The sequence below is a fragment of the Palaemon carinicauda genome, chromosome 42 (genome assembly GCF_036898095.1).
Source record: "Palaemon carinicauda isolate YSFRI2023 chromosome 42, ASM3689809v2, whole genome shotgun sequence".
In the NCBI taxonomy this organism is placed as follows: Eukaryota; Metazoa; Arthropoda; class Malacostraca; order Decapoda; family Palaemonidae; genus Palaemon; species Palaemon carinicauda.
This window is the reverse complement of record NC_090766.1, coordinates 24,750,559-24,770,284: the sequence shown is the minus strand read 5'-3', so window position 1 is coordinate 24,770,284 and position 19,726 is coordinate 24,750,559. Positions and strand designations below refer to the sequence as shown.

The following is a 19,726-nucleotide window of genomic DNA, read 5'->3' as shown; positions in this document are numbered from 1 at the left end:
AGATTGTTTTCTCAAGGATCTAACCCAAAAGGTTATTTTCCTGTTCGCTATAGCCTCAGGGGCTAGAGTTAGTGAAATAGTAGCCCTATAAAGAAATGAGGGCCACATTCAGTTCACAGAAGTGCGAGAACTGAGTCTCTTTCCTGATCCAGCTTTTCCCTCAAGAATGAGCTGCCCACTAAAAGATGGGGTCCTTGGAGAATCTGCCCTCTGAAGGAAGATGTCTCTCTATGTCCAGTAGAGTGTCTAAAGGTCTATCTTTGTAGAACTTCAGACTTCAGGGGAGGACAGCTCTTCAAAGGAGAAACTTCAGGATCAAACTTATCCCTAAAACAACTGAGGGCGAAGCTCACCTACTTCATTCGCAGAGCGGATCCTGACAGTACACCCGCGGGTCATGATCCGAGAAAAATTGCTTCATCACTGAACTTTTTTCAGTATATGGACTTCGAGCGTCTTCGCTCATATACTGGATGGAAATCATCCAGAGTGTTCTACAAACACTACGCAAAGCAAGTCCACGAACTGAAGCATTACGGGGTGGCGGCAGGTAGTGTATTAAAACCTGTCGTCTAGTGCTGCAATGAACAGTTAATTGATTGGGACTATCAATTAGGGTGAAAAGGTATTGACACTTCCAGTGCTATACCTTTTAAGTGGGTGTCACTATGGTGACTAAGACTGCTCAAAATCTCAGGTGTGGAATTATACAGATAACACTTGTGCCGTGTGTACATAGTACACAGTGTTGATAGTATACAACATTTACAGAAATTATATTGGGAAAATTTATCAAAATTTTAAATTTTAGAGTGGCACTCATCATTTCTTCTCTTTCAGGGAGGATAATATTTTCTGTATACGTTGCACGTATAATTCCCTTAACATGTTACATTCGTCACACTCATTATTCCATTTGGTTTTTTATTCGAAATAAATGTCTATTAGAGTGTAATTGCACCCTATTTCGCCCTGCAATTAGCACATTAAAAATGCCAGAGTTCTCTTACTTATTTATTTAAGTAAACCTCATATTATTGTATGTTTACAAACAATGGATATAGTTGATACTTAATTTTTCCGACAATATATACAAACCGTGAGACTCTTTGTATATCTAGTGGATACTTATGTTTGTTCATACAATATATGCTAACCTTGAGGCCCCTTTTCTACCGTCTAGTATGACTCTTCCCTGTAGGGGGCAGGAGGCACTAACACTGTCTATGATTAGTGGTAATGACGGATAACGGTAACGTCATTTGTCTCAATGGTTCGGATGACCATAGAAAAATTGTCCCAAGGTTAAGGCACCTATGAAAATCTACAGATACAGTACTTTCTAGTAATTCTCTGGTAAGCTTCCATCAGGACGACATGGCTTGAGCCCGAAAAACGGATTTTCTACAGAAAAGGCCTTGGTAGGATCCCTCCCGAAACTACTATATCTGTAGCACCATGCTCAATGCTAGAAGGAATAACCGCCATTTTGAATATGGCGCCATCTAGATACTCAATAGTAGTATGGGGGAAAGGGTAACCTTGATAGCAGCTCCCCTTCTATTTTTGCCACTCTTCCCCCTCGAGGCAAAAACGCTATTCGGGGTGAAGATTGCTATGTGTCATATCAAGACATACGTCCCCTGATTTATGCGATATCCCTAAGAGAAATTTTAAGGATATTCGCGCCAGGAGTTAGAATTCTGGAGACCTAAAGGTAAATTCTCTGGGAATATCACTGTAGTCAAATATCCCTTAGGAAGCTACTTATAGGAACCTTCCAACAGGACGACATGGCTATCTCACCCAAAAATAGATTTTTCGCTTCACTCAAAATCCGTTTTTTAGATTTATTTTAGAAGCAGATCTTCTGAAAACTATTTAACTTATATAATGACGTTCAATATTTATGGTTTTAATTGGATATTCTTTTAATTTTTATGTAAAATAAATGATATCGACGTCAATGACCTTAGATGTCAGGATGCCTGAAAACTTTAAATCAATCAATCCTCACTATTCTTTTATGTGTTAAAGCAATGGTTACCATCCCCAGCTTTGCTAAGATGACTTGAATAATCCTTATTCAATTTTTATTAAAAAAATTTCATAGTCTAATCTGTCAAACATTTTATTTTCCCATTTTTAATGATGAGATTGGAAATTGGTACAGTGATAGCTTCCAGGTTGTATATAGTCATACTTCTGAAAGTACTATATTGCACCTAATGATTTCTGTATTATTAAAATTTTGTTTTTTCACTCCATGCAGTCAGGTCATTAGAGCAGTATGTCTAGTGATTGCTTCCTTCATTCCTATGTGTCTGATAAGCAGTCAACACACCTTAGCAACTGTGCACCTATGTTTCAATAAATTTCTTGTGAATTTTTTATTCACTTTTTCAGCAATAATGCTATTCAAGTTCATTTTGTTACATTACCACAACAATTGTTGCTGTAACATTCTCTTCATTTCAGGGATTTACCTTCATTTTACATTTATGAGTTTACTCTTCACCAGTCAGTAGTATTTAACCATATTACTCAGGTATCCTTTTGTAGGTGCTGTACAGTATTCATGTTTTCCTTTGAGCAGATGCCACACACTATTGTATTCTACATTGGAAACTAAGCTTTTATTGGGTGTTTTATTTAATTATTTTTCATCCTTTTCTTATTCAACTTACAGCCCTATGATTAGGGGGTTTTAATCTCGAGTACAGAATTTATTGAATTACTACTCTTGGTTTTCCTTGTTTAAGAGACTAATCTATTTTATTTAGCCCATTCAGTCTTTCATTTTGGTTATGTAATAGTATTACTATTCTTGTGTTTATAAGGAATTGTTCATTATATTTCTAATTTCTGTTGTATTTTCATACGATTGTCTTTATGATTACTTTTGCCGTCTAACTGCTAATCTGCCATATTAATTTTGCCTTGATTATTTTCTTTCTTTCTTTTGATAGTTTCAATTACTGAGAACAGACTTAAAAGATAACATTTTATTTTCTTATGCTCATGGAAGTTGGCCTTACTTTGAAAAGTGTAATCCTTAACATATATTTGTAAGTCTGCATAAGGTATGCTAGTTTAATCAGAGTCCCTTTCATTTTCTGACCTTCATGTTATGCTTGTGATGTGATAATATTTAGAAATTTGATTGCTATCAGTGTATGACAATGACAGGAGCTATATTGCTACAGGGATTTACCATACTTTCAATTTTCCAGGACCTATTTGCTGTAAAACTAGAGTAATGTAAATTAGTAAATTACTGTACAGTGAACCCTCGCTACTTCGCGGTTCGACAATCGCGGATTCACCACTTCGCGGGGTTTTCCCATAACCCATATATATATACATATCGCGGATTTTCCGGAAAATTCGAAAATACCGCGAAATCTGAAGATAACCAAATACGATATTTTGTTACCTGTAATTCCATTAATACTGTAATTAGTAATATCTGCTCTTACTGATTGTTCATTGCATTACATATGATATATAATTCAGCACAGAAAGAAATAAAACACGAAAAGAGAATGTGATCATACGATAATTCAGTACGTAGTAAAATTAAATCGAACATGAAACGCAAATCAGATGCAGTCATACCATATTAGAATGGTGTGTACTGTAATGGATGTGCTTCTTTTCCATGAATCTTTTGTATGTATACGTACGTAGTACAGTACTGCATCCAATAATATTCTTTGTTGCAAAAATCACATTTCGAATACTGTAAGCGTACGAGAGAGAGAGAGAGAGAGAGAGAGAGAGAGAGAGAGAGAGAGAGAGAGAGAGAGAGAGAGAGAGAGAGAGAGAGAGAGAGAGGCGTAAAATAGCGTACGTAAATTTTTATTATTATTGTTATTATTATTATTATTGTTGTTGTTGTTAATAAAATTATTATTGTTATTATTATTAATCATTATTATTATTATTATTACTGTACAGTATTATTATCATTATTTATTATTATTACGGTACTGTATTGTACTTAATCTACGTACGTTCAGTATGCGCGGGGGCATCTTCTATGAGTAACCAACGCGCCATAGTACTAAGACGGGTTGTGATTGGTTCAAGCGCTGATAGATGACGAATCAAAACTCAAGTTTTGTTATCTAGCCTGTGATTGGTGTTTTGCCCGCATCTTCTACCCGCAGCATCAAAGTTCTCGCGGGGCTGCATCGTTCACTTTCTCTTTCCGCGTATTGCTGAGTAGACGTTCTTAAGTTTGTGAAGTTTAATCTGTGCTGTGTGCGACTGTTTTAAGTTGAACTTTTTGTTGAACTTTCTGTTACAATGCCTCCCAAGCGTTCTGCTTCTAGTAAGGCTGGTAGTGAGCCTAAACGCCACCGAAGAATGATGACGATAGCTGAGAAGGTTACGCTTCTCGACATGTTAAAAGATGGTAGAAGTTACGCGGCCGCCGGCCGCCATTTTGGCATCAACGAATCCACCGTTCGCTACATCAAGAAGGACGAGGCGAACATTAGAAAGACTGCTGCAATCACCTTTAGCAGATCAGCGAAGCGAGTCGTTACAACGCGTAATAAAACGATCGTACGCATGGAAGGTGCTTTAGCTGTGTGGATTGCCGACTGCCGGAAGAAGAACATAGCGTTGGATACGAACACCATCCAAACAAAGGCTTTGAGCTTATATGAGAATTTTGCTGCAAAGGAACCTAAAGAGGATGACGGCAACCATGCTGAAGATGATGATGATGCAGATGATCCTCAACCAGGGACATCCACTGATTCCCAGCCTCAGAAACGTTTTTCCGCAAGCAAAGGATGGTTCGCGAAGTTTCAGAAACGCTTCGCCCTGAAAAGCGTTTCCCTGCATGGGGAGTCTGCTTCCGCTGACACTGCCGCTGCTGAAACTTACGTGAACCAGACTTTCAAGAACATTATCGCTGAAGGTGGATACAAGCCGGAACAAGTCTTTAATATGGATGAAACCGGCTTGTTTTGGAAGAGAATGCCGTCGCGAACTTTCCTGTTCAAAGAGGAAGCCAAAGCCTCTGGCTTTAAGGCATTCAAGGATCGCGTTACCCTCGTGATGTGTGGCAATGCTGCTGGATTTTTGTTAAAGCCGGGGCTTATTTATAAGTCGAAAAATCCTGGCGCTTTGAAAAATAAAAATAAGAATCTCCTTCCCGTGTACTGGATGCATAATCAAAAAGCATGGATTACGAAGATGCTGACCTCCAACTGGTTCCACCAGTGTTTCATTCCGCAAGTCCATGAATATCTCTTAGAGAAGGGCTTGCCATTCAAGATCCTTCTCCTTATGGATAACGCTGGTGGACACGCAACTGACCTGTCGCGTGAGGGCGTTCAGGTTGAGTTCCTGCCACCCAACACCACGTCATTAATTCAACCAATGGACCAGGGGGTTATCAGGGCGTTCAAGGCCCTCTACACGAAGAATACCTTGGCGGACCTCGTTGCGTGTGTGGATGCTGCCCAAGATGACGAGGATGAAGACTTCAACTTGAAGGCACAAATCCACAGACAAGATTTGCGAGCTATATAAGTTGGAGGAAGCTGCCCTCAACAAATCAAACTTAGAACACATAAGTGTGACCCATGCCAAAAGATTATTAAATAAATCAAATACATATGCTAAGGCATTAAAATCAAACCAACCTAGCACTGCCAATAGCTCCAAAAAAAGTATACTATCTGACAAAATGTCAAATAACGAGGTAACCTTATCACCTCCTGAGGCTTTACCACGGTGTATTAACACTAGGTCATTGCCCATTGCTGTACAGCCTTCAGCCGCCATTACAAAAAGTAATACAAACCTCTCTCAGGCCATGTCCTTGCCTGATCTGATGGAGGTTCCACTTAAGACTAACATACCTGATGCACCTGTTGTGGGAAAGGTGCAAAAACCTCGAATCCCACCATCTATTAATCGCAAAAGAGAGAGACCTCCATCTCTCTCTCCACCCTCCATTAGAAACGTTAAGGTTATGACATCAAATAAATTTGATGTTTTGTCTGTTGATGTTTCTAATGAACCAGAAGATGGACTGAATAAATCAGAAATTCAAGTTGAGGTCCACCATCCACCTCAACAAATAGATAAAAAGAATACAAAGAAAATCACCAACGTTAAACCCAACATAACAAGACCACCTCTGAAGAAACCTACTGGTAATAATGTTACATTAAAAACTGCTAATGGGAAGACCTCATCCAAGATGTCTTCCAGAAATAATCCATAGTTTTCTCCTCCATTTTGCAATGGAACTGTCAGGGTTTGAGGGCGAAATATGAAGAACTTAAGCTCCTAATTCATGAGCATTCCCCCATAATTGTATGTCTACAGGAAAGTATGCTTGATTCTAACACTCCTAGTCCTCGAGAGTAAGTTAGTTATAGAACACCATATAATCAACAAGCAGGGAGCCATGGCGGAAGTCTCATGTACATTCGTCGAGATGTTCCCCAAATATCCATGTCTATACGTACAACCCTGCAGGCAGTTGTTGTACAAATTGATATAGGGAGAAAATATACAATATGCTCTCTGTACTTACCTCCAAATGATAATATTTTATATGATGATTTAGCAGAGGTCATTCAACAACTCCCTCAACCTTTTCTCTTACTGGGAGATATGAATGGTAGACATCCTTTATGGGGTGATGTTTTGGCCAACACAAGGGGCAATATTATCTCATCAATTGTGGAGAATGAGGATGTGGGACTCCTTAATACAGGAGAGCCCACACACTTCCATGTTCAGACAGGTACTTTGTCATGCATTGACCTTTCAATTGCAAGCTCTAACTGCCTTCTTGATTTTGATTGGAGGACATTAGATGATTGGCATACTAGTGATCATGCACCAATCATTATAAACACCAACAAGGGTCCGCCTTTGCAAAGATCGCCACGTTGGAGTCTAGACAAGGCAGACTGGGTTAAATTTTGTGAGCTAAGTGAAATCGAAGGGAGAGCAGAACAGTTTGAAAGTGTTGATGATGCCATAGACATACTGAATGGAACTCTTCATACAGCAGGAGTCAATTCAATTCCCAAAACAACAGGGTTATTCAAACGACGACCAGTCCCGTGGTGGTCTTCAGAACTAACTGCACTCCACAGAGCCACAAGAAGATCTCTAACACGATTGCGTAGACGCAGAACTGATGAGAATTTAATAATGTACAAGAAATGTAGAGCACAGTTCCGTCGTGCCATGAAAGAAGCAAGGCGCCAGTCATGGATGTCTTTTGTTTCCTCTATTAACAGTAGAACACCACCATCTTCTGTGTGGAGGAAAGTAAAAAAGATAGCTGGCAAATTCACCCCCAACCCACCACCAGTGTTGAAGGTGAATGGCCAGTATGTAACTGAAGCAAATGAAGTTAGCAATGCCCTGGCTAATCATTTTTCAAATGTATCCAGCAAGTGTGAAGGAGCCCCTGGTCACCAGTATAGGAGCACTGAAGAAAAGAAAATTTTAAATTTTGCAACAAGAAGGGAAGAGTCGTATAATTCTCCTTTCACTGAAAGAGAATTTGATTCCGCAGTTGCTCATTGCAACGATACAGCCCCTGGACCCGATGGAATTCCATATGCAATGATTAAACATGTACATTTTAATACAAAGCTATTTATTTTAAGCATTATTAATAGAATATGGCATGATCATAGCTACCCAAGTGTTTGGGAACTAGCCATTATTTTAGCCTTTTTAAAACCCGGTAAAGACAAGTTTTTAGCAGCAAACTATCGTCCTATTGCATTGACATCTTGTTTATGTAAAATCATGGAGAAGATGGTCAATGCAAGGCTGATATGGTACCTTGAAAAGAAAGGTATTTTATCACCGATTCAATGTGGATTCCGAAAAATGCACTCAACGACTGATGTGTTGATACGACTTGAGTCATCTATTTGTGAAGCCTTTGCTTCCAAACAGCACCATGTTACAGTATTTTTTGACCTTGAAAAGGCATATGATACCACATGGAGATATGGTATTCTTAAAACCATTCATGAATTGGGATTGAGAGGAGAGCTGCCACTATTTATTCAGGCATTTCTTTCACGTAGAGTTTTTCAAGTGAGAGTGGGGGAAACTCTATCAGAGAGTAAGTGCCAGGAAGAAGGAGTTCCTCAGGGTAGTGTGCTGAGTGTAACCCTTTTTGCACTAGCAATTAATGGGATATCCTCAGCCATTCCCCAGGATGTTCTCTCAACATTATTTGTGGATGATCTCTCAATATCATTTGCTGGCACTAGAATGGCAATGGTTGAGAGAAAAATCCAACTCTCTATTGATAGAATTATCCAGTGGGCTGACATGAATGGATTTAAGTTCTTGACAAGTAAAACTACCATTGTCCATTTTTGTCGTATCCGGGGAGTACATCCAGACCCGGATATATACATTAAAGGTCAACGGATACCATGTGTATCGGAAACCAAATTTTTAGGTTTGATATTTGACTGTAGACTTACATGGGTTTCTCACCTAAAAGCGCTAAAAGCTAAATGTGTTGAAGCTCTGAATATCTTAAAAGTATTGTCCCATACATCATGGGGGGCAGACCGCAATACTATTTTAAAATTATACAAGGCCTTGATTTTTTCCAAAATTAGTTATGGTTGTGAGGTATATTCTTCAGCCACCCCAAGCCGGTTAAAAATATTAGACTCGATACATCATGCAGGTATTAGATTATCTACTGGAGCTTTTAAAACCTCGCCTATCCCAAGTCTCCTTGTTGATGCTGGAGAGTTACCTCTAGACCTTTACCGAATGTCTTCCATTCTTCGGTATTGGTTTAGATTGCAAAGACTCCCTAGCTCTCTAGCCTTTCAGACTGCAAGCCTTGTAAGACACGCATCATACTTTGAGTTGCACCCAAAATCTCCTCAACCTTATGGCTTTCGGGTGAAACGATTTTTAAGTAGTCTGGATATAATTAGAAATAAGGTACTTCCATTCAAGGTATCATCAACTCCTCCATGGAAATTACCTGACATATCATTTTGTAAATACTTTATTGGAGTTAAGAAGAATATGACTGACTTAGAATCCAGGTCTCTTTTTATGGAACATGTCGAAGAACATAGGGGATCGACTTTTATATATACTGATGGCTCCAAATCTGATGCTGGCGTTGGATTTGGAGTACATAGTAATGATTTTAATTGTAGAGGTGCACTTCCTCTAACAGCTTCCATATTTACTGCCGAACTGTATGGCATATTAACCGCTATTGAGAAAATAGCTTTGGAAAAGGAGGGTAATTTTACAGTTTTTAGTGATGCAAGGAGTGTTCTTCAAGCTTTAGAAGTTTTTAATTCTAGTAACCCTCTAGTTTTAAAGATTTTAGAATGGCTTTTTATTATTGGACGGAAAGGTATAACTGTTCGATTTTGTTGGGTTCCAGCACATGTAGGTGTGTCTGGGAATGAGAAGGCAGATTTACTGGCGAAGAATGCGGCATCCGAGTTGTTACCAAGGAGGTATCCCATTCCATGTAACGATCTCCTACCTTACATCAAGAAATTGGTTTGTGATAAATGGCAACAGCACTGGGACAGTCAAGACGGCAATAAAATGAGGGAAGTAACAAATATCATATCACCTTGGAGGTATAACATGATTCCCCGAAAATGGGAGACGACTCTTTGTCGTCTCCGTATTGGTCACACACGGTTGACACACGAGTTTCTGCTGAAGGGCCAACACCAACCGTATTGCGAGGACTGCTTAGTACCTTTAACAGTGAGGCATTTGTTGACCGAATGCCCTAATTTTACTAACTTAAGAAATAGATATCTGTTTGAGGCTCAAGGTGAGGATGGCAGGTTTATCCTTGCCAAGATTCTTGGACATGATGTGTCTTACTATGCGAGCGGAATTTTTAGATTTATTTCAGAAGCAGGTCTTCTGAAAACTATTTAACTATTTTAATGACTTCTTAATTTTTATGGTTTTAATCGAATTCTCTTTTAATTTTCATATACAGTAAATGGTATCGGCGTCAATGACCTTAGATGTCAGGATGCCAGAAAACTTTCAATCAATCAATCAATCAACTTGAAGGCGTACTGGCGGCAGTACACCATAGCCACGTGCCTGCAGAATATTCAAAAGGCACTTCAAGAGATGAAACCTGCAACCGTAAATGCGAGCTGGAAGAAGCTGTGGCCCGATATTGTTTACGACGACAAGGGATTTACTCCGTCGGAAATCCAACACTCTGCAATACGGAAATCTGTGCAGTTGGCTGCCATAATTGGGGGTGACGGGTTTGGCGACATGACGACTGAAGACGTCGACGAGTTGTTGGACTGCCATTCCCAGCCCCTAACTGACGCAGACCTCGAAAACCTGACGAAATCGGCAAGTGAGGAAGAGAGTGAGGGTACCCAGGAAGAGACCCAAGAAAATGTCGAAGAAACGGGCTTAACATTAGAACGGCTTGCCAAGTTCTGCAACCATATGAAGGAGGCGAAAGAAATGTTACAAGAGTGGGACGAGGATATGGTTCGCTCGATGCAATTCTGCAACAAGGTTGATGACATCACGACTCCCTACAGGATGCTCTTGGATCGAAAAAAGAAGCAGCGGCAACAACTTCCGATCACAATGTTTTTTCAGCCTCGCAAAAAAGAGCCAGTTCCTCCTGCTAGTACGCCTTCGGAAGAAATTGAAGAAGTTGAAGAGGTGTCCCAGGAAAAGACACCTCCGTCTGAAGAGACGTAAAATACTATCATTGACTGCACAGTAGAACACATCATCAGCTTCATCATCATCATTTCTACTGTGCAGCAAATTCATCGCCATCGTCATTTAAGTTTTTCTTGAACTTCTTTCGTGGTGAGTACAGTAACAATCTTTATTTTTTACTTTAACCAGTTTTATAGTTTAGTAATGTACGTACTGTATGCATTAAGTTAAAGGGAAGGTTTTAAAAGTCTACATGTTGTAACCTATCATATTTTTTTTGTTTAAAATTTACATTTACGTACGTAAAACAATCTCTCTCTCTCTCTCTCTCTCTCTCTCTCTCTCTCTCTCTCTCTCTCTCTCTCTCTCTCTCTCTCTCTCTCTCTCTCTCTCTCTCTCTCTCTCTCTCGTAAATTGTTTTCCTGCTTTGCTACGTACAAGTACTGTATAATTTATATTTGTAAGGTAACATATTTTGTAAATGCTTTTACTGTAAATACTGTATGTACTGTATCATTATTTATCACTATCATCATGGGCGTTAAATGCCTTGTTTGTTCTGAGCGTGGTTGTTTACTGAGCGTACACGCCGTCGTTTCAGGCGGCGTCATAAAGAAAAAGATTTCATTTGGAAGTCCTAAGAAAAATACGTAAACTAAAACATTGGTAATAAAAAAATCAACATACAGTACTGTATAATCAATATAATCGATGCAAAAACTAACCTATACGTACATATATGTGTACACTAAATGAGTTTGTTTCTTCATTATGATCAGAGATGAACGTAAACAAAACATTGGTTGCCATTTTTTATCGTGCTTTTTAGGTGTTTAGGAAACACATGATATAAAATCGCCTTTATTATTTGTGCCTGTTTTAGTTTAGGGTGCTGTAGTACATGCATTAAGTGTTCTGTACATTAAAGGGTGGTTTGTTAACAGTACTACGTACAAGGGAAGGTTTTAAAAGTCCGAATATACATGTTAAATAAATAGGTAAATATGCTGTCACTACTTCGCGGATTTTCACCTATCGCGCCCGCGTCTGGAACCTATCTACCGCGATAAACGAGGGTTCACTGTATAGTGTTAATGAAGTGGTGGGGTCATCCTTCGAATTCCGGGGATAGGAGAATACGAGGTACGTAGCAAGGTGCATACCCAGTCCGGCGCGTCTGGTGACCATCCATTACTAGCCGAGGAGAGAGCGCTACCTGCATCGACTCACAGAGCGTGTGAGCTATGTCGCTCTCTCAGCTGTCCCCCCTCTCTCCCCTAGAGTGTATGACTCAAGCCTACTTCCCGAGGTTAGGGTATGGCGAGTAAGTACTCCATCGAGGTGGGTACAGGGGAAGGGAGACAGCCGAGAAGAGTGGCTCGCTCGTGATCAGGTGGTCACTGTGACCGGTCAGGTGGGACAACCCTCCGAGACACAGTGGATCCACCCGATCAAGGCAGTAGGCCTATGGCCTTCTGTCCAATACATACAGATTAAATAATAATAATTTATATAAAATAAGATTATATGTTCTAAAGTAAAGTAGGCTATAACGACATAATGTGAGTAAAAAGGAATGGGGAAAAGGAGGTAGGGAGAGGAACATGATGTGATACGAGCGTATAGCCTAACCCTCCAAAATTGGGTATAATGCCGACCTGGTCAGGAAGACTAAACTGCTCTAATCAATAACTAGCCCTCCAAAATCGGGTATAATGCCGACCTGGTCAGGTAATACAATTGACTTAAGAATATCATCCTATTAAGTTTTAATCGTGTCCCAACTCCCTAATCAGATCGCTTCGAACTGAATGAAAACTTTAGTCTTCCATAGAAGGCTAAAAGAGGGATGCTGCTGGTTAGGCTACTCCCATAATTATTTCAATGGGAACGTCTTAACCTAGATATAATTATATGTATATCAAAAGGGGAACTCACTGGCGTAGGCTACCTTCCGAAGCCGCATACGGCCCGGTCGGGTAGGCTAACCACATGAACGCCAAAATAGCCTAATACTCAAAAATTGAATAACCATAATTAATCATTGTATAAGATGTCTAGAACTAAATAAACAAGACTACAATTAGTATGAGGAACTAATTGGAAGTCGTCAAGTAAGCATGAAGCTCTCGGAGGTAGCGACACCAAAATGGCTGCCGGGGGAGCGGCATCATACGACACTCCCGAGACTAAAATTAACAATATATTTAATTTTACGTGTGTCGCTGCCTCAACTTATCAAAATTGATAATTGCAATACTCAACTTGGGAGTTGGAGTCTCCAGAAGTTCAGACATCTTCACTACAAAGAAAATAAGGCTTCCGAACACAAGAACGCATGTAGATATCACGGTGCTATAGAAAGGAATGTTGTGAGTCGCGTGGGTAGTAGTAGTAGTAGCAGGCAGTAGTCGGATGTAGAACGCCACCTCGTAGTAACGGGGGATGTTGAGAAAGTATTAGACTAATTGGTAAGGGACCTCTGATAGTGGTTTTAAAACGCCCCAGTTACTATACCGACACCCTATAAGGGTGAGCGAGCTGGGTATATTCCTGGCATTCCATGCAACTTTTTTCTGTGGTATATTTAGCAGTATTTATACCTTAGAAATGGTGCTATAAGGAGCATTTCACTGGGCGACACAGGTCCCTCGCCCAGAAATAGATTTTTCCTTTGTCAAAATCCCTTTTTTATGCCTGTTGGTTAAGGAAGTCCCTCTACCTCTTTACCTCTTTTTTTCAATAATAGACTCCTATCTTTGAAAGCATTGATGGCGCTCCTCAAATGTGCAAATAAATATGCATAATTCCTCTGCACGATGGCACTCATGATGTGCGCCTTGTGAAGTTATATCCTTAAGGTTATATGATTTACTTTATCAGTTCACACCTCCATCCCATGCATATTGTAGATCTGACACATCATCGAACAGCTATGCCTCTTAAGTAGTGACTGCAACACAATGTGGAGCTCACTTGTCTCTCTTACATGAAATGATTGGCATATTCTTGTGGGCTTTGAATCATCTGCACATCTGATGACTGCCAGGCCAAGTAGTCTCCTGTAACTGGTATTAAAAAAATTTCCAACTTGAGGCATTATGTCATTTATGTTAAACATACACAACACAGATACAGTATAGGCATATATGGTATATGGTTCATGTGTTTGTATAAAAAAAAAACTCTTCTTTTATAAAACTATAGCATTGTAAAATCAAATTCTAAACTTTCTTTATCACAGTGCATAGTTATTTTGAAATACTGTTTATGTTTTACTTTTACCTAGAAAGTTTAAAGAAAGTTATGTATCAACATAAGTAATTTCTCTTTTGTTACAGGCTTGAGATATTATGGCCAGATACCACTTACAAAAGTTTGGAACTTGATTCTTCAAATATAAACACTGTAATGACTATTAATCATCCGGGTTCTCATGCTGAGCCAGCAGCTAGTGATTCTTCTGCAGCCAAGGTACTGTTTTTGTCTCGTGAATTTTCTATATTTCCTGCATCATAAGATTTTTCATTCATGAAAAATATTCCTTCCAGAATTTATCCTGCATCTTAGTACTTGACAGTCAAATTGTAATATAAGGCCCAGATAACCATTCATGGTAATATTGAATATCATATATAAACTCTTGAGTTGTTGTATGAAATGATATACAGTATGGAAAACTGGCAATGTTAATAGTCAAAAATATATTCAAACAGTAATAATGGACTTTTGTAGTAATGAACAATATCAACAGATAATTTCCACTCTTGAATACAGCCTTAAACAGCATTTGATGCACTTGGAGCTAGATCTAAACACACCATGTGCTTCCACACCTTGTGGTAGCAAGCTTTAGTTGTATCTTATGTAAAGAGCTATAAAACATAGCTAGCTGGGTACATCTGATTAGTAATAACTACAAATATTCAAGAACGTAACCAAACCTAATGATCTGTTTTAACAGAAAAAAAGGCATAGTTTAGAGTCGATCGTTTGGATTTACTAGTCACTACAGTATATTAACCTACAGTATCATGTATATCCTTGAATATTCATTTGCCCCGAAATATCTGACAAGTTATGATATGGGGAATACTCTAATATAATAAAAAAACTAAATTTGTTTTCTGATAGGAACAGTGTTATCTCGGTTTACATGTTTAATTTGTTCTGTAAGTGAACTTGCAAACTAAAATGCTTTTGCCAAAATAATTTTTCCTATAGAAAATAAAGGAAATTAACTTTATGCATTCATCAAGTCCATAAGTATACATGCTGTATATACTTATTCCTAAAGATTTGTAACAATAATTATTGAATTATTTAGTACCCCTAATATCAGAAATGAATACAAAATAATCATTCACAATATAAAAAAAATATTGTAAAACAATTTGACTGGCATAGAAATTAGATAAAAAAAGTTGATACACACTTCCTCCTGGTCTCGTGTGAAGTGACGAAGGGTATCCACCTACGTGCTGTCATCGCTGTGGTTACAGATGGGTGGACTGAGGCCATCCTGTTCGTGGAGCTTCCTGGTTTGGCGCACTGGGAAAAGATTATTACATTATGGAAGAGCCATTGAAATACAATGATCCCACTAACTAGTACACCTATCCGATGGGTTACCACTAAACTCTTTTAGCTGGTGTAATACCCTATCTGTACATGCATGTTTTTTTTCAGAACCTCAAATCATAATTACTCTAACATTGTCCTTTCTATTCTTCAAAAGCTTTTAACCATTTCCCTTCTACAAATTACAGTATCTAATGGCTTTTGTCTGTCACCTCCTCCTTAAGAAAATTATAAAAAATCCCTTTATGACTCGAACATCTTATTGAAGGTTTAACCAGTCAAATTGCAGAAGTTTGAGTCAAAGAGTTTATTTTATATTCCTTCTGGCAATATATATAAGACAATAAGTTTAGTTTGTCATAGAATATGTCAATTAATTTAATACATTATTATAAAATAGTAACAGCAGGCTTTAGGTATTAAAGAAAAAATATCCTTCCCAGGATATGTGTCTATTAGAAGTATATTACAAATCTTTTGAGAAAAAGTTCTAAAATATGTCACTACAGCTTAGTCTGCTTTTATATAAAAGTATACTACAGTAGAATCCTTTTGAGAAAATGTTACAAAATTTTCACAACAGTTTAGTTTGATATATTCTTATTACTACAAAAGGTTCTTTCCATAGCCTCTTCTCCAACAGTAAAGCTTTCTGCATTTTACTTTTCATTCATGATATTTAGTCACTTCTTATCTAACTCTCCAATTTCTGTAACTTGAAAGTATTCCAATTTTCAATTTTTTTTTTTAGGGAGAAATCTTTTGAGTAAGCCCTATGAGTCATGAAATGCAACTCTGTGACCTTAAACTACAGTAATGTATACCAGTTGAATGTGATTACTGTTTTAGTATTAGACCTTAATGTAATGATCACATTTCCTTTATTTTTTCAGAATTGAACTTCAGAATGATTTTCCATCTTCGCAGTCTTCATCTGGGTTGTAATAGTTGCTCATGATCTCCTTCTGTTATCAGGGATTCTATTTTGTTAGTTCTTTATTTATGTCAAATATGCTATGGGAGCTATTTTTTCACAATGTTTAGCAATACTTTAGATGAATTAATGTTTGCTATCAGGAAATTTATTATACTGACATTATTTCGAGACATTTGAAGTGGTCATAATTTATATCTCCCTATTTTTATATTATTTTTTATATAGCATCACATGACACATGGAAAAGAATATAATATGTAATGAATTTTTTTCTTAATACAGTGTTATGTGGAAAAATGGATGTGAGAGGTATGATATTAGTCTTTACAATATTCCTGACCATACATTTTCCGCTGTTATTGTTATAGATTAGAATGTTTTGCAGTCAATATTGTTTGACTGGAGGTGCCATTTTCATTTTGATATCTGAAAAGTTACTCGTAATATATACGCGATCTCCAAATATTGTTTTCGAGAGTAAAGCCAGGCACACATTTGGCATTTTTCTCTTGACATATTTACCTATAATAATCTCTCTCTCTCTCTCTCTCTCTCTCTCTCTCTCTCTCTCTCTCTCTCTCTCTCTCTCTCTCTCTCTCATAAGACAAGATGCAATTTCATTAGTTTCTCTGAATATGAGATCACTACATGTATTGTTAGCAAGAGCACTTGTCCATAAGGCCTAAACTAAATACAGGGTATTCATCATGAAATACGAATGATTTCCATGTATTTTGCACTTCATAACTTTCTTGAAGCTCACTACTATCTTGTCAAGATTTATAAAAAAGATTTGCAGTTTCAAGAATTTGAAGTTCATGAGTTAACTCGAATTCATCATTAAGCTCTAATCAATATTAACAACAACTTTTGGCCAACCATAAGGTAATCAAAATTCAAATTGGCTCATCATCATTAAAAATAACTATGTCAGAGTTTCTTCCTAAATTGCTATCCAGTCCAAATTCTTATCTATACTCTGCCCTCTTGGCTATTTGAATACTATATGGGTCTTCTTACTGGTCTTTGCCCCGCTACTTTTGCCTTTATACTACTTTTTTACCAAATATTCCCCTCCACCTCAGACATATTTCTTATCAGCTTCCTCTTATGCAACTCTAGCCATAAATCTTAGAATTTTAAGTCATACCTGTTCGAAACCTCCGGTCTCTGTGAGCATCCACATGTTTGTTGCATAGAGCAATTAAGTATGGCACAGGACATACACAAGCATAATCAATATAATCATTAATAGTAGGTAACTCTTATTAACTAGTCTAACAGCCTCTTTATTTCATTTAGGCTTACCAGCTTCATAATCCAGAGATCATAAATGTTCTACTGCATTCAAGGCCTTTCCTACAACCACAATATGACATTCTTCCCTCACTTATTAACGTTTTTTTCTTATACATGTTAAATATTGACACATTTATTCAATTTATGTTTTTCAATCCTGAGTATTTTTTATGACAGTTATACTGCACTTCTGGAAACTTGCACATGACCACTTTCTCTAACTACATTTTCCTTTGCTTCCTTTCCAGTTACCATAAGTTTTTTTTTTACCATAATTGAGTTTCAGTCCTTTCTTCTCTATTCTATTTGTCTTTTAAATATTTCTGTAGTGTCTTCTGATTTTCATGTTAATGTCTGATCATCTGAAGCTCCCAAAGGTTCTTTGTTTGTAGTCCTTTGCAGCAACCTTATTACTGTGAAAAACATTGAAGGGCTCTTTAACCTGATCCGTAATAGTCACCTGTTTTGCCACTATCTTTACTATAAATCTTGTGGTATTATATATTAAAGATTGCTAGCTAGAGTCTTCCTAGTAGCCTTTGCTTTTAGTAATACAAATCTAACTACTTTTCTTGGTCCTCAGTCAGATATTTAATCAAGATCAACAGAGATATGATATAACTGCTTCCTTTTCATACATTACTCTTCCATAGCATCTTTGGTGTTATTACTGCTTTATTACTCTTCCAACTCTTCTCATCTATTTCTTTATCCTGTTTTCATGTGTTTTGGTCTCCTCAGAAGCTCAACTTTTTAGCTTATTTAATTGATAATAGTAAATCATTATTATCAACCACTCCATTGTTTTCTAATGTCACTCAAAATGTGTTCATAAGAATGGTGCTATAGATTTCACAATTGTCAGGAGTTAACATTTTATATATTTTTATGGTTATCATTCTACTATTCACTCTCAAAGTATTGTCCTGGTACTAAATTACATAAATATAAGATGATACCCTACTTGATTACAAAAAAAAAGATAAAAAGGGAAGTAATACACATTTTGAATAAAAGTTACTCCAAACTAGAGAGGTGAGAAAAGCATATATTTATCCAAACATATAAGGGATACAAGGAAATAAAAGAACCACAGGTAGAAAGAGGGTATTGCAGTCCGTCATGAATAATTGCAGACATGAACTTTGAGTCACTATGTGAATTAAAGCCTTGACTGAGTCCTCACTTTCACTGCTTCATGCAGTTGCATTGCTTCTAAGTTTCATACATTTAGAAAGGACAGTAAGAGGACAATAAAATTGTGGTCTATTACAGACCACCATCTGCAATAGGAATTCGTTCATGCAATTACCTTTCAATCATTAACCCTTTTACCCCCAGGCTATTTGGAACTTTCCAGCCCTTAACCCCCGGGGGTTATTTTTCTTCAAGCACATTTTGCGGTATATTTTTTTAAAAATTGCTCTAACAGCCTTAATTTTCATCATAGAGAGGTCAGGTTGGTCTCATTCTCTTGGAAAATGCCTGAAGTTTCTCAAAAAAATGATCAAAATTATGAAAAAAAAATGTAAATAGCAGTTTTTTGCAAGGACGTACCGGTACGTCCATGGGGGTAAAGGGATGAGCTTTGTGAAACGTACCAGTACGTCCTTTGGGGGTAAAAGGGTTAAGCATGATTTATGACTAATATCCTACAGTATAATTAAGGCAAATTGACATATAAAGAAAGTGCATGAAATCATAAAAATGCATGGGTTTTAAATAATCATAGTATATCCCTAATAACAATCTGGAATGACTAAATATGATTTTTCTAAGAAATTATTCATATTGTACTAATTAATATATTCAATTAAATCAATCTTGTGTTCCACAGGAACAAACTTAATTCATGTATGCCTTATTTAGATGTTTTACTGTTTCAATGTCTAGGTCTCAAACCCTTCTTAAATGATATTAAATTGTCAAAAAAAAAAATTAGAACTTTTCAATAAAAATATGTAACTTTATGTGTATATTACTTATATCTAAGATACCCTATAAACTCATTTTAATTCATAAAGAACTTAATACTGTAAAGTACCCCATATTCAAATTTCATAAAATATTTAAATTCACTATTGATGTTAAATCTATATAATAAAAGAGTTTTTCTATTCTATAATTCAATAATAAATATTTGCATAAAGAAATATTGATATTTGGAAAGTTTCATGTTTACATGGA

At 37.3% G+C, this 19,726-nt stretch overlaps 1 protein-coding gene across 1 annotated transcript in view; it reads left to right on the top strand.

Moving 5' to 3' along the window:
• LOC137633336 (cartilage acidic protein 1-like) overlaps positions 1–16,851 on the top strand; it is a 77,131-nt gene extending 60,280 nt beyond the window's left edge. Inside the window, exons 13-14 of the mRNA XM_068365584.1 lie at positions 14,064–14,196; positions 16,197–16,851. Coding sequence (XP_068221685.1) covers positions 14,064–14,196; positions 16,197–16,202 — 139 coding nt within the window. The 3' untranslated portion in view covers positions 16,203–16,851. The remainder of the gene's footprint in view (positions 1–14,063; positions 14,197–16,196) is intronic.
• The last annotated feature ends 2,875 nt before the right edge of the window (positions 16,852–19,726 follow it).